Below are 22197 nucleotides of genomic sequence, written 5' to 3' on the forward strand. Positions count from 1 at the left end.
GGCCGTCGTTAAAGCTGTAGTAACACTCCTTATTCTCTGTGAAGCCCGTAAAATTTTCACTGAAAGCCAGATCAATTTTTCGAATGGTTTCCAGGTGCTTGTCTCTAACAGTTTCTGAAAACATTCTGATGGAAAAAAAGCCCAAATCATTCTGCCATTTCCTCGCAATGAAACAACGATGAGAAGGGTGGAGCAGTGCTCACTCAAAGCCTGCCCACAGGTGAATGACGCAACCGACAGGCGTGTAAAAACTCACGCATGCGCACGAAGGTTCACGCTTGTCTGACGTAAAAACATATGAATCAAATCCATATAGTTTTTGAAAAAAATAAAAAGGTCCGATACTTTTCTAACAGACCTCATATAATCCAGCGTTTGACTCGCAGAGTGCCGTGTGGAGCTGCAGACAGCAGAAGACAAAAACATGAAGAGGACGACAATCATGGGACTTTTTTCAGTCCCTGCAATGGTTTTTAAAAATCTGTTTTTATTTTTCATGGCTGTCAGCTGTTTTCTAGCGAAAATGTTATTTGTCCAGTGACGTCATTTTTCTGCTGATTTATTTGACGCCGTCTGTGAATGACGGAGAGACGAGCACAAGATCAATCAAACTGACCAACGGGAAAAATTAACCATTTAATATTTACAGCTCTCTCCCCCTCCCTCTCGCTCTCTCTCATCCCCCCCCCGGGTGCATGTTAGAGTCGCTGGTGAGAGTGTGACTCAGTTTTTGTTAATTTTCGGTTTGTTTGTTGGTTGTTTTTTATTGTTTTGACTGGTTTGCATGTGTTTTTTTTTGCGGTGGGTTTTGGTGCGGATGGCGTCTGGGCCGCCGCCGGCCCTCTCTCTCCGTAACGGGGTGAGGGTGGTCCCTGAGCCGGCTGTGTCTGTGGAGGACGTCCTCCTGGCTGTGGGCGAGCAGGTCGGACATGAGAACTTAATGTCCAGGATGAACAGAGCCGTGGTGGTTTTTCTGTCGGTGGAGCGTTTCTCTGCTCAGCTTGTTGAAAGTGAGGTTTATCTGGATGATTCTTACCTGCAGACGTCTCCTCTCTACGCTCCGTCCACTAAAATCATTATTTCCAGTGTAACACTTTATCTTCCCCCCTGAATATCCCCCCCCACCCTGATATTGTGCCAAAACATGCACGTGTACACGGCATTTATAATCATTAATATATTTTTTTTTCTTTGTTTCCAATTGTCAATAAAATTATTAACTATCACTTGAATCAAATTATCCTAAAATCAATTATATGCTATAAAATTGTATCAGAATATTTTGTACTATACATATTTTTACTACAACCCCTGGCAATAATTATGGAATCACCGGCCTCGGAGGATGTTCATTCAGTTGTTTAATTTTGTAGAAAAAAAGCAGATCACAGACATGACACAAAACTAAAGTCATTTCAAATGGCAACTTTCTGGCTTTAAGAAACACTATAAGAAATCAAGAAAAAAAATTGTGGCAGTCAGTAACAGTTACTTTTTTAGACCAAGCAGAGGAAAAAAATACGGAATCACTCAATTCTGAGGAAAAAATTATGGAATCACCCTGTAAATTTTCATCTCCAAAACTAACACCTGCTGTTATAAAAGCCAGAGGTGGTGCAACAAAATACTAGTGATGTGTTGGAGCGTTCTTTTGTTTTTCATGATTCCATAATTTTTTCCTCAGAATTGAGTGATTCCATATTTTTTTTCCCTCTGCTTGGTCTAAAAAAGTAACCGTTACTGACTGCCACAATTTTTTTTAGTGTTTCTTAAAGCCAGAAAGTTGCCATTTGAAATGACTTTAGTTTTGTGTCATGTCTGTGATCTGCTTTTTTTCTACAAAATTAAACAACTGAATGAACATCCTCTGAGGCCGGTGATTCCATCATTTTTGCCAGGGGTTGTACATAGTAATAACATTTTATGATTACATTAGTAGTAAATTGATTTTTTTTAGGGTAGATGAGGGTCTGTTCCAGGGACGTGGTTGTTCTGAACACATTTGACCTTCCCTTATTGTGGGTCACTTGCCGTGTAGTTCAACACCAGTTGGGACTCTAAAGTTTGACTCATTCTTTATGCTACTAAAACTTGAAACTACTTTGCTGTAATATTTAGTGGATAAAAAATATTTGAACACGTCTTTATTCATTCTTTCCCGTCGAGCTGCTCGTCCACTGAGAATCAGATTTGTCAATTTCCTGCTACATTTATATTATTCTGCTGATTCCTGTCTGACACTCTTTATATTTATGACCTACTTTGTACAAAAGAGAGTTGAGAAAGGTGGCAGACATGATAGGGCCCTCATTTTATTTTATTATAGGGCCTTCATTTTATTTTATTATAGGGCCCTCATTTTATTTTATTAAAGGGCCCTCATTTTATTTTATTAAAGGGCCCTCATTTTATTTTATTAAAGGGCCCTCATTTTATTTTATTATAGGGCCCTCATTTTATTTTATTATAGGGCCCTCATTTTATTTTATTAAAGGGCCCTCATTTTATTTATTATAGGGCCCTCATTTTATTTTATTAAAGGGCCTTCATTTTATTTTATTATAGGGCCCTCATTTTATTTTATTAAAGGGCCCTCATTTTATTTTATTATAGGGCCCTCATTTTATTTTATTAAAGGGCCCTCATTTTATTTTATTAAAGGGCCCTCATTTTATTTTATTATAGGGCCCTCATTTTATTTTATTAAAGGGCCTTCATTTTATTTTATTATAGGGCCTTCATTTTATTTTATTAAAGGGCCTTCATTTTATTTTATTAAAGGGCCCTCATTTTATTTTATTAAAGGGCCCTCATTTTATTTTATTATAGGGCCCTCATTTTATTTTATTAAAGGGCCTTCATTTTATTTTATTATAGGGCCCTCATTTTATTTTATTAAAGGGCCCTCATTTTATTTTATTAAAGGGCCCTCATTTTATTTTATTATAGGGCCCTCATTTTATTTTATTAAAGGGCCTTCATTTTATTTTATTATAGGGCCCTCATTTTATTTTATTAAAGGGCCCTCATTTTATTTTATTATAGGGCCCTCATTTTATTTTATTAAAGGGCCCTCATTTATTTTATTAAAGGGCCCTCATTTTATTTATTATAGGGCCCTCATTTTATTTTATTAAAGGGCCTTCATTTTATTTTATTATAGGGCCTTCATTTTATTTTATTATAGGGCCTTCATTTTATTTTATTATAGGGCCCTCATTTTATTTTATTATAGGGCCCTCATTTTATTTTATTAAAGGGCCTTCATTTTATTTTATTATAGGGCCCTCATTTTATTTTATTAAAGGGCCCTCATTTTATTTTATTATAGGGCCCTCATTTTATTTTATTATAGGGCCTTCATTTTATTTTATTAAAGGGCCTTCATTTTATTTTATTAAAGGGCCCTCATTTTATTTTATTAAAGGGCCCTCATTTTATTTTATTATAGGGCCTTCATTTTATTTTATTAAAGGGCCCTCATTTTATTTTATTAAAGGGCCCTCATTTTATTTTATTATAGGGCCCTCATTTTATTTTATTAAAGGGCCCTCATTTTATTTTATTATAGGGCCCTCATTTTATTTTATTAAAGGGCCTTCATTTTATTTTATTATAGGGCCTTCATTTTATTTTATTATAGGGCCTTCATTTTATTTTATTAAAGGGCCCTCATTTTATTTTATTATAGGGCCCTCATTTTATTTTATTAAAGGGCCCTCATTTTATTTTATTAAAGGGCCCTCATTTTATTTTATTATAGGGCCCTCATTTTATTTTATTATAGGGCCCTCATTTTATTTTATTATAGGGCCCTCATTTTATTTTATTAAAGGGCCTTCATTTTATTTTATTATAGGGCCTTCATTTTATTTTATTAAAGGGCCTTCATTTTATTTTATTAAAGGGCCCTCATTTTATTTTATTATAGGGCCTTCATTTTATTTTATTAAAGGGCCCTCATTTTATTTTATTATAGGGCCTTCATTTTATTTTATTATAGGGCCCTCATTTTATTTTATTATAGGGCCTTCATTTTATTTTATTATAGGGCCCTCATTTTATTTTATTATAGGGCCCTCATTTTATTTTATTAAAGGGCCTTCATTTTATTTTATTATAGGGCCTTCATTTTATTTTATTAAAGGGCCTTCATTTTATTTTATTAAAGGGCCCTCATTTTATTTTATTAAAGGGCCCTCATTTTATTTTATTATAGGGCCTTCATTTTATTTTATTATAGGGCCTTCATTTTATTTTATTATAGGGCCCTCATTTTATTTTATTATAGGGCCCTCATTTTATTTTATTAAAGGGCCCTCATTTTATTTTATTATAGGGCCTTCATTTTATTTTATTAAAGGGCCTTCATTTTATTTTATTAAAGGGCCCTCATTTTATTTTATTATAGGGCCTTCATTTTATTTTATTAAAGGGCCCTCATTTTATTTTATTAAAGGGCCCTCATTTTATTTTATTATAGGGCCCTCATTTTATTTTATTATAGGGCCCTCATTTTATTTTATTATAGGGCCCTCATTTTATTTTATTAAAGGGCCCTCATTTTATTTTATTATAGGGCCCTCATTTTATTTTATTAAAGGGCCTTCATTTTATTTTATTATAGGGCCTTCATTTTATTTTATTAAAGGGCCTTCATTTTATTTTATTATAGGGCCCTCATTTTATTTTATTAAAGGGCCTTCATTTTATTTTATTATAGGGCCCTCATTTTATTTTATTAAAGGGCCTTCATTTTATTTTATTATAGGGCCTTCATTTTATTTTATTATAGGGCCCTCATTTTATTTTATTAAAGGGCCTTCATTTTATTTTATTATAGGGCCTTCATTTTATTTTATTATAGGGCCCTCATTTGATTTTATTATAGGGCCCTCATTTTATTTTATTAAAGGGCCTTCATTTTATTTTATTATAGGGCCCTCATTTTATTTTATTAAAGGGCCTTCATTTTATTTTATTATAGGGCCTTCATTTTATTTTATTATAGGGCCCTCATTTTATTTTATTATAGGGCCTTCATTTTATTTTATTATAGGGCCCTCATTTTATTTTATTAAAGGGCCTTCATTTTATTTTATTATAGGGCCTTCATTTTATTTTATTATAGGGCCTTCATTTCATTTTATTATAGGGCCCTCATTTTATTTTATTAAAGGGCCTTCATTTTATTTTATTATAGGGCCTTCATTTTATTTTATTATAGGGCCTTCATTTTATTTTATTATAGGGCCCTCATTTTATTTTATTAAAGGGCCTTCATTTTATTTTATTAAAGGGCCCTCATTTTATTTTATTATAGGGCCCTCATTTTATTTTATTAAAGGGCCCTCATTTTATTTTATTATAGGGCCCTCATTTTATTTTATTATAGGGCCCTCATTTTATTTTATTATAGGGCCCTCATTTTATTTTATTATAGGGCCCTCATTTTATTTTATTAAAGGGCCCTCATTTTATTTTATTATAGGGCCCTCATTTTATTTTATTAAAGGGCCCTCATTTTATTTTATTATAGGGCCCTCATTTTATTTTATTAAAGGGCCTTCATTTTCATTGTGTTTCTTAAACATATTGTGTCTGTGTGTAGCAGGGGTGGTGGCCAAGTGGTTAATGCGCTTGGTTTCACTGCCACATTTCTCCATGTAATGTCTGTTTGTGTATGTGTTTGTCTGTGTGTAGGTGTCTATGTGTTTGTGTGTTTATGTGTATGTGTGTGTATGTGCACGTGTATGTGCACACACTACTGTGTGTTCTATAAATATATGGATATGTTATGCAAAACTAAATTGGAGTATTTTCCATCACATCACATATTTCAGGTTGTCAGTCAGGTCCATATATTTGTATATTTTGAAGGGGGATTTAAAGATACTTCAGAATAGGAAATATTACTATTGTAGATAGTTATAGATATACACAGAAAGAAAACCAATATCGTTTACCATCAAATTGCTTCATCTGTGACCATAAAACATTCACAAAGTATAGAGTTTAAAGGTTACTTGATCCTGATCGGGACTCATCAAGGTTTGGGTTAATCAGTGCTGCCCTGTAGGATTTTTTTTAACCTTTATTTAACCAGGATAAAACTCAATGAGATTAAAGCCCCATTTACACAGACGGTAAAAGCTCCCGGAAGCGTCCCGGAAGAGTTTTTGGCTGTCTTAAGGATCACACGCCGTTGTTAATGCCAGCACTAGGGGGCGTGGCTTAGTTCCGGCTTTACCGGGAATCGACAAAAAATTATTCAACATGTCGAATAATTCCGGAAGCGCTCCCGGAGAATTCGCGTGACGACGGAGACAACGCGATCAACGGCGTTTGACACTTTTTAATCACCATTTCATCCTGCCCCTCCCTGTAGTGCTGCAGTTTACACCGCTGTAATTGGCGGCCGGAGTTGTATCCCTAATCAACGGCGTGTAAAACGGCGAGAGAGCCCACATCGGCATCCTCAAAGGCATTTTAACCGGCGACAGAGGAAGACATAACAGCGGCGCTAGCGGACAGTACGCCGTTCTAAACTCCACCTCCCGGTTAGCGGCGTTCCAAACGGCCGATAGGCGGCGGTCAGTATAAAAACGCTAGCGCGCTGCATGCAGGCCTCTCACTCACGGCCAGCTCCAGATATTTTTGCAGAGAAGCTCCAGTATGCCTCTTAAAAGAAAACTGGCAGCGGCAAGGACTTACCAAGAGGTCTGGTTCAGAAGCAGAGGGTAGCCCTGTGGTGGAGGGGGAAAGAAAGGAGAAGAAAAGGCTGAGGATGATCTCCCTCCCCCTGAAGTGACAGAGGCTTCAGCCTATTATACTCTAGGGGCGGTGCCTATATGCAAAAGTTCCTGGAGTAACGCAGGATTTGCCTGGATAAATCCAGCGGTACACAGAGCATTATCAGCGGCAGCAGAACACGGCCATTCTCACGCGCGTCTTAACCTGCGATTGTAAAGGATAGAACTGAATATTAACCTCCGTTGTCTGATGTGTGCCGGATGCTGCGGCATCAAAACGCCGCTTTATTCGGCAGATTTAGCGGCGTTTTATCCGCGTATTTGTGGCTAGTACGGCGCTCAAAACGCCAGCGAAATGCTCTGCCCCTTTCCACCGCGAAAACAGCCGGAACTACCGCGAACTTCGGTCTACGTACTACCCACCGACGAACCCATCTATGTGTAACCTGGGCTTAAGAATCTCTTTTTCAAGAGTGTCCTGGTCAAGAGCATGTTTTTGATTCACGCAGCAGCACGACCTGTGTCGTGACGATCCCACGCGCTGTGTTCACAGCTGGACGCTGTTCTTTGTTCTACCGGCTGCCACGCGCTCTGCACTGGATGCTGCCTATATAAAATAAGTATTTCATGGCGGATTAATCTTTTTATTCTGCAAATTGGTCATTGAAAATGGCTCTAATCACTTCCTGAATCACAGAGGAGGCTGCAGCCGTTCACACATGGCTTGATAAAACAGTTGTGTGTTCTTTCCTTCTTGTGTGCCGCTGTATGTTTATAACAGATTTAACTTCTTGTTCTAATCCTTCAGACGAGCTGCGCTCTGATGTGATCCGCTGACGTCACCACTCGCTCTGTTCACTTCTTTACTTCACTTGACGAGCTGCACATCATGCTGGAGATCAGATCGCGCCACACAGAATGACATTTGTGCGTGAAAGATTTTTTGAACATTTCAAAATTCCATGTGCAGAACAGCACACACCGGCGCTCCTCTGGCGTCCTCTCTGCACCCGTTAAAGATGAGTTTACTCTCCAGCACGACACAGGTCATGATGTTGCGCGAATCAAAAACATGCTCGTGTCAGGGCACCTTTACATACACAGTTACATTTACATAGAAAACAGACACTTGAATGAGATAATGCAATCAGATAAAACATCTACAGGTCAGAGACTTTGTTCCAAGAGCCATCAAAAGTGATTTAAAAGTGTTACGTAGCACTAGCTCTTTCAGTCTAAACTCATTTTGGAGTTAATTCCAAGAGTGGAATGTTGGAATGTTGCCTGTCAGGGGTGGGTGGGGGGATTTCCAAGGTGGTGGGGGGGGATATCCTAGGATAACTTCCTCCCCGGGGGGAAGCTATAATGTTACACCTGGGTTCCTCCATTTGTTTCAAACGAGGCTTTCAGTCGGGAGCTGCAGAGGTTCGGGAAGTTTGCCAGCAGTTTTAGGACTATCAGACTGGGCTGTAAGAGCGAGAAACTTTGCCACGTTCAGTCCTTCCGTTGTCAGGTGTTCATGTTCCTGAACTGTCCGACCCAGACTCTGGACGTGTCCTTCAGCGTCAAACATGAGGACTCTTTTTACATGGTTTATGCCAGTTCAGGAAGCAAGAAGTGTTATGAATGTGGGGACGTCAGTCACAAATGTCTCACATGTCCACACAAACGCCATGTGTCTGAGGCATCGGTGGCCTCGGAGCCCCGGTGTCCGTGTCTGGTCCAGGGGAGGGGCCCACCGTGCAGGAGGAGGCCATTTCTTCACAGCAGGGTGTGTCTGAGCCTGAAGCTGTCAGTGTAACTGCTGATCAGCTGACAAATGAACATTCTGGGTTGACTGATGCTGTGGTGACTGACGGTTCTGAGGTCGGTCCGGTTGATGTTTCTGTCTCTCCTTCTGTGGTCGATGCTGATGTTTCTGCTGAGGTGGAGTCCTCAGTCACCGTTGGACAGGGTGAATGGGCTGACGGGGAGACACCGGGCCCAGTGGACCCCAAACCCCCACTGAGTCAAACCATTAATGATGACAACATGGATTATGATTCAGACTCCAGCATGTCCACCACCGGTTCCTTCTCTCACAGCAGTGATCTGTACACGCTGCAGGACATCAACAGCTTCCTGGATGATTCATTTGGTAAATCAGTGAAAGTTGAGGATTATTGTCCTGACGCGGAGAAATTTGTTAAATCTGTTACAGTGTTGAGGAGGCTCGTTGGCTTGGACCTGCTGGATGAGAAGAAACGGTACAGACTCAGGAAACATATCATGGCTTTGGGGAAGGAATCTCTGTCCAAGCAGGGGCGAGGTCTCAGGGGTCATAAATCCACCAGATAGAGTCTGAGTGTGTCTCACCGGGTGTTCTATCTTCTCTATTTGTCTTTCTCTCTGTTCTCTCTTCACTCAGTCCACATGCAGTGTCTGAAGGTGGGCTCGTTGAACATGAATGGTGGTAGGGATGGCCGGAGGAGGGCTTTGGTCTCTGAGCTCTTTGAACAAAAGGGGTTACAGGTGTTGTTCCTGCAGGAAACTCACTCTGACACAGATAATGAAGTGGACTGGGCTCGGTGGTGGAGGGGACAGTTTTATCAAAATCATGGCTCCAACATCAGTGCTGGAGTGGCGGTTTTGTTTTCTCCTCGACTTGACATCACTGTTTTATCCACCACTGAGATTGGGTTCTGTTGGTCAGGGCTCAGGTCGATGGGTTGACCATGGTGTTTACGAATATTTACAGACACAATGAGGGCTCGGAGTGGGTGGGGTTATTCAAACAGGTGAGGGACGTTTTAGTTCAGCAGGATCCTGGTGAGTGTTTGGTGTTGGTGGGGTGACTTCAGCTGCACTGTGGATATGTCACTGGATGGGGTTGGTGAGGAGCCACATTTGCAGTCAGAGCGAGAGGCCTTGGACTCCCCCATCACGCTGGATGAGCTGACAATGGTGGTGCGGCAGATGGCATCTGGAAAAGCTCCAGGGATCGACGGACTCCCAGTGGATTTTTATGAACATTTCTGGAACTTTCTCGGTGCTGATCTTCTGGAGGTGTTGCTGGAGAGCATTGCGGCGGGCTGCTTGCCCACTTCTTGTCACCGTGCTGTTCTGTCCCTCCTGCCTAAGAAAGGAGATCTTACCCTATTGCAGAACTGGAGACCAGTTGCACTTCTCTGTGCGGATTATGAACTTTTTTCTAACGTACTGGCAAACAGGTTAAAAGGTGTCCTGGATTTTATTGTTCACAAGGACCAGTCTTATTGTGTGCCCGATAGGACTATTATGGCAACCTTTTTTTGATGAGGGATTTGTTTGATTTGTGTAATACTGGGGATTTGGTTTGTGGGTTTGTGTTACTTGATCAGGAGAAGGCATTTGACCGGGTTCATGATGGGTTTTTGTTTTCCACTTTGAGGGTGTTTGGTTTTGGTGCAGGGTTTATTTCACTTGTTGGGGTTTTGTATAACGGGGCTTCATGTTTGGTTAAGGTTGGGGGAGGGTTGAGCTGTCCAGTACGCGTAACGCGGGGTATAAGACAGGGCTGCCCCATCTCAGGTCAGCTGTACTCATAGAGCCACCCTTGTGTTGCATTAGGGCCAAGCTGTCTGGCCTTGTTTTGCCGGGTTTTCGCTTACGCGGATGACAAGACTGTTTTTGTGACGACTCAGGTGGACATTGATGGGTTATTAGACAATTCACGGCTCTATGAGACGGGAACCTCTGCAAGAGTAAACTGGGAGAAGAGTGAGGCTGTCCTGATGGGGAGGTGGCAGGAAGGGACTGCTCCCTGTCTGCCACATGGTCTGTGGTGGGGAGAAGGGGGTTTGAAAATACTGGGTGTTTTTCCGGGGACGGATGGTTATCGTCAGAGGAATTGGGAGGGCTTGGTGGAGAAGGTGTGTGCCAGACTGTCCAAATAGCAATGGTTGCTGCCCCAGATGTCCTATAGGGGGCGACCTCTGTTCGCCAATAACTTGGCTGCTTCTGCGGTGTGGCACAAACTGTCTGTCCTCCCTCCACCACGGGGCCTTATCGAGCAGTTGCAGTGGTTACTGGTGGACTTTTTCTGGTCAGGCCATCACTGGATCAGGACTCCTGTGTTGTACAAGCTGCTTCATGAAGGAGGACAGAGGCTGGTGGACATTTCAGCTCAGGTGTCGACCTTCAGGTTGGAGGCTGCTCAGAGACTGTTGTACACCTCGGAAATGAGCTGGCAGGATACGGCACGTGTACTGCTGAGGAAGGAGGCAGGTCTTGGATATGACATCTTTTCCTCCTGCATTGGTGGGACGTCATCGGGACGCGCACCTCAGCTTTTTACCGGTCAGTTCTCCAGGCATGGCAGGTCCTCACTGTGCACAGGGTCAACATTGGCACACCTGGGATGTGGCTGTTTGAAGAGCCTCTTTTCTTCAATGACTTTGTCAGCTGTCCTGGTTTGTCATCTGCCACTCTGCAGTCCCGCCTGAGGGAGGCGGGGTGCACCAAATAAGGTCATTTACTGCACACGTCTGTTGTGAGGTTGGTAGAGTCGGCGGGAGTTCAGTCCTCTAGGATGCTGCTCAGGGTGGTGGAGAAGGTTTGTGCTTCCCTGCCAGGGCCCCACAGAGCGTTTGCTGAGAACCGTACTCTGTCTGACCAGTGGGATGATGAATGTGAGTACGTGTTCCCCTCTCTGACTGTCTCACATGCTGTGGGGGCATGGCAGGAGGAGCAGGGGGCTCTCCTCTCTTTCAGGACAACTGATTTGGGAGAGTTTGAGAGAACTGGTAAAAATGCTCTCTATTTTACCTGTGTCAAAGTATCACACTTACACTCTTTGGCAGGGTTGATGGCTTCGAGGTGGTCCGAGGTTTTTGGTGCTGGCTTGTCTCCTGTGGGGTGCTGGCGAAGCAGGTATCTGGCGCACCTGGTTCCAGGGGTTGATGGGGTTTGTCCTTTTTGTCCACTTAGGGAAACTGTTCACCATGTTTTTGCACAGTGTCACCGGTTGTCAGGGCTGTTTGGGTTGTTGGGGAGGTGGTTTCGTGGGTTTGGGTTGTTGTTCACTATGGGCTTGTTTATTTTTTGTCTTAAATATCGCGCACAATCCAGGAGGTTGCATGTTTTAATTAACCTGCTTTGTGGACTCGCCAAGTTGGCCATCTGGAAGACTCGGAAGAACTGTGTTTTAGCTCAGGGGTCAGTGGACCCTGAGTTTATGCTGAAGGGACTCTTGGCAGCCCGGATCAGAGTGGACTTCCAGTTTTATGTTCTTACTGAAAATGTGGACACCTTCAGAGACACATGGTGCATAAATGATGTTCTCTCGTCTGTGCAAAATGGGAGCTTGGTGCTCCGTTTCTGACGCCTGATCGAAGTGATGTAACTTAATTGTTGTGAACAAAGCTGTGTTTTAAAATTCAAATTCTCTCTCCCTCCTCTCAATCCCCCCTCCTCTCTCTCTCTCCCCCTCCCTCTTCTCTCTCTCTCTCTCCCTACCCCTCTCCTCTCCCTCTCCCTCCCTCTCCTCTCTCCCCCTCATCTCTCTCTCTTCTCCAACTCTCCTCTCTTCCCTCCCTCCCCCCCCCTTTGTGAGGAAACCTGATGTCAAACTGTGTGCAAAAAGCAGCAGTTCTCTGTGGAAATGTGTTGTCGTCTGTGACGCACAAACTCCACGTGAGACAACAACATGCACAAGGGGGCGCTGCTGCAGTTACACAGAAAGGTGTTTTCACATCACCTCCGCGGATCAGGCGAGTTTTAAGCCGCACGGCAGACACACACCTGCTGCTGTCCACTTAGTCAGACTTTCTGAAGTCTGAAACAGGAACCGGGACTTTCTGTCAAACGGCCCTGGAGTCCATGACCCGGGTCAGCGACTCACCTGGGCTCTCGTCTGTCTACCACTTTGTTTTATGTTCATCGCTTCCTCCTCCTCCTCCTTGGGTTCCTCCTCCTCCTCGCCTGAGCACACCTTAGGTTCCTCTGTGATTGGCTGCACAGCAGCCAGGAGGGCGGGCAGAGTAAAACAGGACAGGAAGCGAGCCTTCAGCATCTGGTACGCTGGATTACCACCAAAACCATCCGCCACCAACTGGCGAATGGCTGCCACAAGCTCCGTCTCCTCCTGTTCTTTCTGTGGGTCGACGCTGACACATGAACCTGTAAAAAAAACAAAAAACAATTCAAAAAGAGTCATAATTACACTAAACCACATCTACTCTGGATGGCAACCACCCAATAAAGACAACCATCCATCCCCACCTCTCCAAAGTAACAGGTGACACCTGGGCATGTTCTTGTCTGGAGGAGGGGCATCCTGTCTGTGATCTTTTCTAAGAATAACTTCATTTATCCTGAAGTAAATTACTTTGCCAGAACACCAAAACAGTGAACAAGGGGGTTGTTTTTTAAAGACATCTGCACAAGATGTTAATAGAACAGAATTTTGTGAAATGAAAAAAGCTTTTCTTGGAGATGAACAGCAGGTGGCAGTAAGTCAACCTCGTGTCAGTTCTGTCAGTCAGCCTGTCTGTGACTGGAGATAATTCTGTCATTAGAAACACAAAATGTATTCAAATTTTAGAACTGCATGGATGAAAACCGAAACAATAATAACAATAAGAAAAACTTTCCAACCATTTCAACAAAGTCTTTCTGGTCTAAAGCAAAACCTGAAAACAGCTGAACTGCAGCAGACTGCAGCTCAGTCAGCGCGCAACAAACATAATCATGACAATCTTAATCTTCCAGGACATGATAAGAATTACTGATAGATAAACTTTTCTATATCACAGTTCAGTTACAAACTCAACATGAGTTCCACTGAACTCAAAATGTGTCACATTTCATGGAACGTGGTCTACCTGGTGCGTCTGAGGTCAGAGACGGAATGTGGTCTACTTTGTGCATCTGAGGTCAGAGATGGAATGTGGTCTACCTGGTGTGCCAGCATGACCGAGGCTCGAGGTCGAATCTGGTTGTTCTGGATTGGGCTGGTAGGTGGTCTCAGGTGTTTTGGTTGTCTCACACAGCAGCTGCTGGGATGATCTGGTCAGGCACTTCTTTGCACGAAGCAGAGCACTGACTGAAGTTAGACTGCAAACAAAGGGTGGCAGGTAGGGCAGAGCCACATTCAGTCCAGGTACCACAACACCTCCACAACCACTAAACCACTCGTGCACCTCTTCCTTGGTCTCCAGGAACATCAGAGATGGGTCAAATTGCAATACTTCCCTTCTGGGGAGAGGGGGAGCTGGCATGTCAGACCGGGTTACAACCTTATGTGGCATGTTGACTCTGGGGGCAGGCTGGGCATGGCCAGATAAACCTGAGCAAGGACTGGTTCCAGTAGAAACTGAAGGCAGAAAAAAGGCTGCAGGGGGGGACTTAACCTGACAGATAGGGAGGGTGGGAAGTGGGTGTGGCTGAATGAAATGAGGAACACACTGAGCATGAGTGGAGTGGGAGGAGGGAGGACCTTTTGCAGGCAGGTCAGAGGCCAGAGCTGGAAGCACAGCTAACTGCAGTCTCAAGGATGGGGCTTCCGTTAGTCCAGGAGTCAGGATAGGTGTTGCTTGACCGGTCAGCCCCCAGCCTGATGGGGGATGACTGATCCTCTTGTCCGGGGTCATGCCTTTCTTTTTGCAGTGATCCGCCTGCAAACGAGTTTGCTTCTTTGGTGGAAAGTAAGAATGGATTTTCTTATTCTGGTGTTCAGCCTACACAGAAAAACAAAAACGAGATCATCAAGTGCAAGAAGGACATAAATGTATCCGGGTTGTCTACCAACCTAACAAGACCTCCTCCTAGCAGACTATGAGGCAAACATCAAGGATCATCATTCAAATTTTACTGTGCCCCTTTTTTTCTGGTTTCCTTTGATTCTGGATCAATCAAACAAAACTGAAGCTTTCAAGCGAGTCTTCAGCTCTGCTTACCCGAGTTTCAGTGGCTTCCCTCAGAGCTCTGGTCTTCCAGCTGGGCTTTAGAACCTTTCTTCCTTTCTGGGTTACACTCACTGGGCTTTCTTGCCTAGCTGCACCAGTCAGGTCCCCACCATCTTCACCAGTGCGACTCAGAGTGTCAACAGTAGACCTGAGCTCTGCTGGCGGTACGGACTCAGCTTCACACGTTAGTGGAGCAGGCATGGGGCCGGAGGAGCAATGTGGCTGAGGATGAGGAGGCGTGTCAGGTTTCTTGGCATAAATGTGTTTTTTCTTTGTGGCTTTAACCTGTGCAGAAAAAAGTGGAATCATAAAAAGATTACAATAAATCTGAAGCATTGAGATTAGCTAAAGCAGCATCACAATGAGTTTCCTGAACCACAAACATTAATGGTGGCACAGGCGGCTTACCTTGGCAGCCTCCTGCAGAGCTCTGGCTTTTGCACTCGGCTTGCGAGACCTCTTCCCATCCAGGATCAAACCTGCACCACTCTTACTCACAGCAACATTGGTATCGCCCACAAGGTCACTGGGTCCACTCACGAGGTCACTGGGTCCGCCCACTTGTGCGTTTGTGCGATTATTGTTGACCTCATTCTGTTTTCGGTAAGCAGCCTCCTGTGCCTTTGTGCTCTTGTTACTGCTATCCTTGGTTTGGGTTTTTGGCTGAGGGGGGTGGTGGAAGAGTGCTGGTAAAAGGTTGGGTCCCTGGATGCTGATTGGAAGTCACAGGTGCTCCTGGCCTGTTGGTGGAGTGGGCAATGGCTATTGAAGGTTCTGAGCAGAAGGAACAACCACTGGACACAAATTAAGGATGCATGTTGACGTGGAGTTCTGGGGCAGGGAGGACATCTGCCCCATAGAGAAGTGTGTGACATTTGGAACAGAAAGCATTAGACAACTGATGGAACCAATGCAGGTGTTGAGGAGTATGTGGCCTGGGGGGACACGGGCAACGCAGGAGGAATGAATTTGAAGGAGGTGAGCTGCGACTGCAGCGGTGGAAGACAGGAGGAGTATAAAACAAAGGAGAGCCCAGGGAAGTCTTGCCAGAAGGCATCTGCAAAAGAACATCAGGGTGATTTTGAGAAGGTGGCAGTGGTGGCTGGTTTGGAGTCAGAGTATTTTGTGAGTCAAACTGTCCTTTTTCTTTTCTCAAGGCCCTCTGCTGCAGCATCCCTGCAACAGTTTTTGGATTCTTCTTTTTGATGGTTAAGGGAACTGGGGGGCGGTCCAACCATGTTGGGCTTCCTCTGCTCGATCATGTCCTTACAACCTGCAGTGTCAATATTCATGGTCTGGAGGAGGAGTAGGAAGACTTGGGTGGAGGACAGGTGGAATGGCTTGTGTGTGTTCCTGCAGGTTGTAAGCTAGGCCCCCTTTAGGTTTTACTGGGATCAGCAGGTGACCAATCCACGGTGTCAATCCGCTGCCTGGAGCTGGTAGCCAAGGCCGTATCAGTAGGTTGGCTGGGAGAGTGCTTTCTGTCACAGGCGGCACTGTGGGAACTGTTCTGAGAGGGTCTGCGGTTTTTGCACTTCTGGGCCTGGAAGTACAGTTGGGTTCTGAGCTGCTCTGGTGTTACCATCAGCAGGCTGCGCCCACAGTGACGCTCCTCCAACCTCACTTCTCTGGGTTTTGGGCCAACAATCACAGACCGTCCAAATGGGCCTAGAAGGTTGAGCGAACATGTTTTTTGTTCTGGTCATGGCCAGAGGACTCCAGCCACGCAGGCTGGAACTTCAGGATGGGGAATGGTGAGGTTTTTTCTGAAGGAACCCACTCCTCTATGGAAGACAGAATAAAATTATCTTCTTCTTCTTCTTCCTCCACCTCCTCCACATCTTCCTGTGCCTGCTCCTCCTTCACAACATCCTTGCTCTCTTTGACCATCTCATCATCACTGTCCATGTACTCCACCATCGCCTCTTCATCCTCCTCACTGCTTTCCTCCTCTTTCACAGTTTTCAGGCGACATCTCTTTCTCCTTTGGACCAGGCTACTCACCTTCCTCCTTCCTGGTTTTTGCTGTGGACGTTCCTGTTAGCAGAGAAGCAGGAACACAAGGAAACACTCAGATCAGATGCTCTGCCTCCAGGACAGTTTTAAATCCAGTCCCATAATCACAGGAAGCTGTCAGGACAGCATCAAATCAGCTGAAACTCAGAGTTTCTACCGTTTCATTTAATTCTACTCATTAACAGCCGCCCACTCCAGGAGCTTCTGGTCTCTAGTCCACTTCCTGTCTGGCTGCCATCTTCTCCAGGTGGTTTCTGTTCTACTGTATTTGGGTCCAGATGTATTAGGAGGCAGCTGCTGACTGGCTCAGTGGCGATGCCAAAAAAAAAAAAAAGAAAAACAGCAGCTGGGGACCCACTTTTGTTTTAAGCCAGGAAATTTATTTTGTTTAAATGTTTGTCTTCAAGAAAGACAGAACAGATTTGGGGTCTAACTGCGGTAGTGTTCAGCCTGCGTTTTCAGTAACATGCTGGTTGTTGGTTCGACGTGTTGACGACTTTAATCGGGGGGTTTGTCATTAGCACATCATCTTTTTTTTAACAAAAAAATGACACTATAGCTGCTAATTTATTTAGCTGATGAACCCCCCCCGTTCTGCTGAATCATCAAAAATAACTATTTTTCTGAGGACAAGAAGCATCAGAGGGGTCAGAGGGGTCGCTGACCCTCAGGAGCCAAATTCCCAGACGGACAGAACACACACAGACAGACAACAACAGACAGACAGGGAGACAAAACAACAGGTGAAGAGACAGAGGAACGAACAGACAGACAGACAAAAGAACAGGCAAAGAGACAGAGGAACAGACAGACAGCTGAACAGACACAGACAAAGACAGACAGACAGCTGAACAGACACACACAGACAAAGTCAGACAGACAAAGACAGAGAGAGAGACAGACAGACAGACAGACAGAGAGACAGACAGCTGAACAGACACACACAGACAGAGAAAGAAGACGGCTGAACAGACACACACAGACAAAGACAGACAGACAGACAGACAGACAAAAGAACAGGCAAAGAAACAGAGGAACAGATAGACAGCTGAACAGACACACACACACAGACAAAGACAGGCAGATGGCTGAACAGACACACACAGACAAAGTCAGACAGCCAAGACAGAGAGACAGACAGACAAAGAGACAGACAGCTGAACAGACACACACAGACAGAGAAAGAAGATGGCTGAACAGACACACACAGACAGAGAAAGAAGACGGCTGAACAGACACACACAGACAAAGACAGACAGACAGACAGACAAAAGAACAGGCAAAGAAACAGAGGAACAGATAGACAGCTGAACAGACACACACACACAGACAAAGACAGGCAGATGGCTGAACAGACACACACAGACAAAGTCAGACAGCCAAAGACAGAGAGACAGACAGACAAAGAGACAGACAGCTGAAGACAGACACACACAGACAGAGAAAGAAGATGGCTGAACAGACACACACAGACAGAGAAAGAAGATGGCTGAACAGACACACACAGACAAAGACAGTCAGACAGACAGACAGACAAAAGACAGGCAAAGAGACGAGGAACAGACAGCTGAACAGACACACACAGACAGAGAAAGAAGACGGCTGAACAGACACACACAGAAGAGAGAAAGAAGACGGCTGAACAGACACACACAGACAGAGAAAGAGATGGCTGAACAGACACACCACAGACAAAGTCAGACAGCCAAAGACAGAGAGACAGACAGACAAAGAGACAGACAGCTGAACAGACACACACAGACAGAGAAAGAAGATGGCTGAACAGACACACACAGACAGAGAAGAAGACGGCTGAACAGACACACACAAAGACAGACAGACAGACAGACAGACAGACAAAAGAACAGGCAAAGAGAGAGGAACAGACAGACAGCTGAACAGACACACACAGACAAAGTCAGACAGACAGCTGAACAGACACACACAAACAAAGACAGAGACACAAAGAGAACAAAAGAACAGGCAAAGAGACAGAGGAGCAGACAGACAGATGGCTGAACAGACGAAAGACTTTATGACGGATGGAACAATAATTTAGCAGTTTGACATCAAACTGAACATTGACCCTGTCAGAGTCTGTGAGCTTTGGGGCGGAGCTTCCAGCCGTGTGGATAAACATGCAGGTGAAATCCTGATCCAGTCTGGAAACAAAAGTGGCATGAAAGGCCTAAAGTGAGCGAGTCCAAGTCCAGACCCCATATTCTCCCCAAACCCTGACGCCCTGACCCAGAACCTGGGAGTGAGACTCCCTCCCGAGTGGTTTCCTCAGCGGCTTTAATGAGGTCTTTACATGTCAATAACTGCTGGTAATCTCAATGACTAAAATCCTTAGAAGATTGCCTTGGATCAGTGAGAAGTTGGATGTCTAGAACTTCCTACTTTTAAACTCTGACAAGACTGTAATGATGGTTCTTGGTCCAGTGAGACATCGGCATCAATTTGACCAGTTAACACTCAGCCTCAAGGACTGGCACCTCCCTACCTAGCTGACCTAATTAAACCTTACGTACCGGCCCGGGCTTTACGTTCTCAGGATGCAGGACTACTTTGTGTACCTAGGGTGAATAAGAAGTCTGTGGTCCACAGAGCTTTCTCTTATCATGCCCCTGTTCTGTGGAATGATCTCCCTTCGTCAATAACAGTCAGATTCTGCAGAGACTTTCAAGTCCAGACTTAAAACGCACTTATTTTCCCTTTCATATGGCAGCATACTGGTACAGTTTTGTTTTACGCTTTTTACTCTTAATTCATTTATTAGTAAACAGAGCGTGCTGCAGCCTCAACTTCACCTAAATTCTGGGTCTTTTAGTGAAGCTTAGGGCTAGTGGCCGACGATCACTTTAGTATTCTTCTGTTTCTTGTTGTTTAATGCTGACAAATTATACAGTATTTTTTGTCTTTCTGATGCCTGATTCTGTTTCTTCTCTCTGTTTAAGGTGCAGCTCCATCCAGAGATGGGTGTGGTATTTGTGCTGGCGACCCTCCTGTCCTGTGAATCAACAACATTTCCTGTATATTAATTTTGTGAATTGTTTTGTAATTTCTGTCTGTATCATGGCCCAAGCAGAGGGTCACCCCTTTGAGTCTGGTCTGCTTGAGGTTTCTTCCTCAGAGGGAGTTTTTTCTTACCCCTGTCACCTGTGTTCTTGCTCTGGGGGTTGGTAAGGTTAGACCTTACTTGTGTGAAGCGCCTTGAAGCAGCTTTGTTGTGATTTGACGCTATTATAATGAAAATAAATTGAAAATTGAAATTGACTTTGCTCCAGCAAACTGCTCGGGAGGGAGTCACACTGAGAACACACGAGTCCTTTTCATCGCTAAAGACCTCATTTCACCACACCATTTCTCAGTGAGCAGACTGCAAAGCCGGTACACCTTCCAGAGAGCCCCGCCGCCTGTGTCTCTCCGGGCCCCGCCTTTTAAAGGCGGCTCAGCAGAGGCTTTTCCAGCCTCACAAACATAACCCAGAATAAATTCACAGACATGAAATCCACAGTGAAAGTACCCGAACCCCATGAGTCCAGCTGGGAAGGTCTTGGAAGGTGACGCGGCCCACATTAAATCCCGAAGGCCACCAGCTCGGACTACCTGGACCAAAACCCACAAAAAAAATTTAATAAGGAAAAAATGTGATGTCGTGATTCAATTTAAAAATGCAGATTTTAAAAGCAGTGAAAATTCTTTGACTTGCACTAAAAGGTCGATCTGAACCGTGGAGACGAAGGTTCTGGGACTTCTGCTGCACACAAAGTTTAGTTTGCCAATAAGTAAAAAGACAAAAATAAAGTTGAGGGTTTGCTAATCCTAGCAGGAGGCCAGCGATTCTCAGAGTGGAGCTGGCACGCTGCAACTGCCGTACGGGTGCTCAGACACCAAAGCGTAAGAAGAGGACAGCCCTCGGCCCCGCCCGCCATGTTTCTGCCCCACCTCCAGCGTACAGGATTCCAGTGACTCCTCCTCCTCCTTCTTGACCTTTTTCCAGTCTCTCAGACACTGAGCGTCACAGCGGTTTGGAATCTCAGCAGCGATCTTCGCCCAGCATCCTGAAAAGGCAGAACACACAACAGATCACCGTCAATCACCTGCTAATTAAGTAATATCATAATACTACAATAACACTTATGAAGCATTTCAGACAGAACCTTACAAAGCGCAAACCACAAGTACAAGCCTTACCCTGCATCCTGCTCAGAAACCTGAACATCTTTAGACGCCCACCCAAACCCTGAATCCTTTCTGGGCGCTTTACTCACACCAACAGAAACCGTCTTCTTACTACTCGAGAATTCAGGCATCAATACACCTCAGCACCCAACAGAATGAGTATAGACCTCCAGCCTGGACTGACAGCGTACCGGCTCCAATCTGAGAGCTCACAAACCCTCAGAGAGCCAGCCGGTGCCGTCTGATCCTCACAAGAAGTAAGTTTATCGATACGGTCCACAGCAGCACCCGGCAGGGCCGACAGCTCTGAGGGAATGAAGTCTGATTCTGGTCTGTGTCCTTGGACAGACACTTCATCTACATCATGGCAGCCCAACTCAGCTGTAAAATGGTACCAGTCTAGGCTGGGGACATAACCTGTGATGGACTGGTGTCCCCTCCAGGAGAAGTTGTAGACCTTTCATCTACGTTACGCTGGTCCTATAGTCCTACAAAGGCCTTAGTTCTACCCATAGAGTCCTCCTGACCAAAACGTGACCCAAGGTCCTCTGTTAATCCAGTATAAGGTTCTATTATCCCTATTCAGGACTTTAGTGAGCACAATATGGAGAAAGCAATTGCCATGGGGTCCAACGGAAAGTCATGAACAATAAAGAAGACAAAGAAGAAACACTTGAGCTGAAATCAAGACTGTGTGGTTCCTACAGAAAGGCTCTGCAAGGACAGTAAACTCTCCGGAGCAGATTATACAAACCCAAAGTGCTTTTACAATTTAAAATTAAAACACCACATCTATTATTAACAGGACCACAAAATCAGAACATGATCAAACTAAACTAAAAGTCTACATAGAACATAAAACCAACCAATACCACAAACGGTAACTCCACAAGAGTCGCCCTCACTGATCACCTAACACGCATTATTATCCAAAGTTCTAAGTTATTATGGGACAGATGTGTCTTTATTCTCATCTGATCCATGAAACAGGTCATTCTGCACAGGAGGGCATGAGTCTGTTTAAAATTTAACAAGCTAAACAATAAAAATTTAAATTCTGACCTCACATGAACTGGAAACTCTAAGATGGAGGAAATATGATCAAACTTCTCTTTCTGATCAGAACTGCACTGATTGGGAGGTTTTTTATAGCTCATGTCCTGATATACACGATCTGGCATTTACAGTTTCATTGTATATATTTTGCATGGACTCTAATATTCCCCAAAAGGTCATTACTGTATTCCCAAACAACAAACCTTGGGTTACTAAGGAACTGAAAAGTTCTAAAAAAAAAAAAGAACATATTTTTATACAGG

At 44.1% G+C, this 22197-nt stretch overlaps 1 protein-coding gene across 1 annotated transcript in view; it reads right to left on the reverse strand.

Moving 5' to 3' along the window:
* The window catches only part of snapc4 (small nuclear RNA activating complex, polypeptide 4), a 143608-nt gene that overhangs the window by 2644 nt on the left and 118767 nt on the right, over positions 1–22197 (reverse strand). Inside the window, exons 22-31 of the mRNA XM_034169629.1 lie at positions 21152–21305; positions 20574–20757; positions 18780–18855; positions 16387–16714; positions 16067–16345; positions 15814–15950; positions 15086–15340; positions 14669–14962; positions 13669–14449; positions 12613–12890 (exon numbers count right to left, since the gene is read on the reverse strand). Coding sequence (XP_034025520.1) covers positions 12613–12890; positions 13669–14449; positions 14669–14962; positions 15086–15340; positions 15814–15950; positions 16067–16345; positions 16387–16714; positions 18780–18855; positions 20574–20757; positions 21152–21305 — 2766 coding nt within the window. The remainder of the gene's footprint in view (positions 1–12612; positions 12891–13668; positions 14450–14668; positions 14963–15085; positions 15341–15813; positions 15951–16066; positions 16346–16386; positions 16715–18779; positions 18856–20573; positions 20758–21151; positions 21306–22197) is intronic.

The sequence above is a fragment of the Thalassophryne amazonica genome, chromosome 5, assembly GCF_902500255.1.
Source record: "Thalassophryne amazonica chromosome 5, fThaAma1.1, whole genome shotgun sequence".
In the NCBI taxonomy this organism is placed as follows: domain Eukaryota; kingdom Metazoa; phylum Chordata; class Actinopteri; order Batrachoidiformes; family Batrachoididae; genus Thalassophryne; species Thalassophryne amazonica.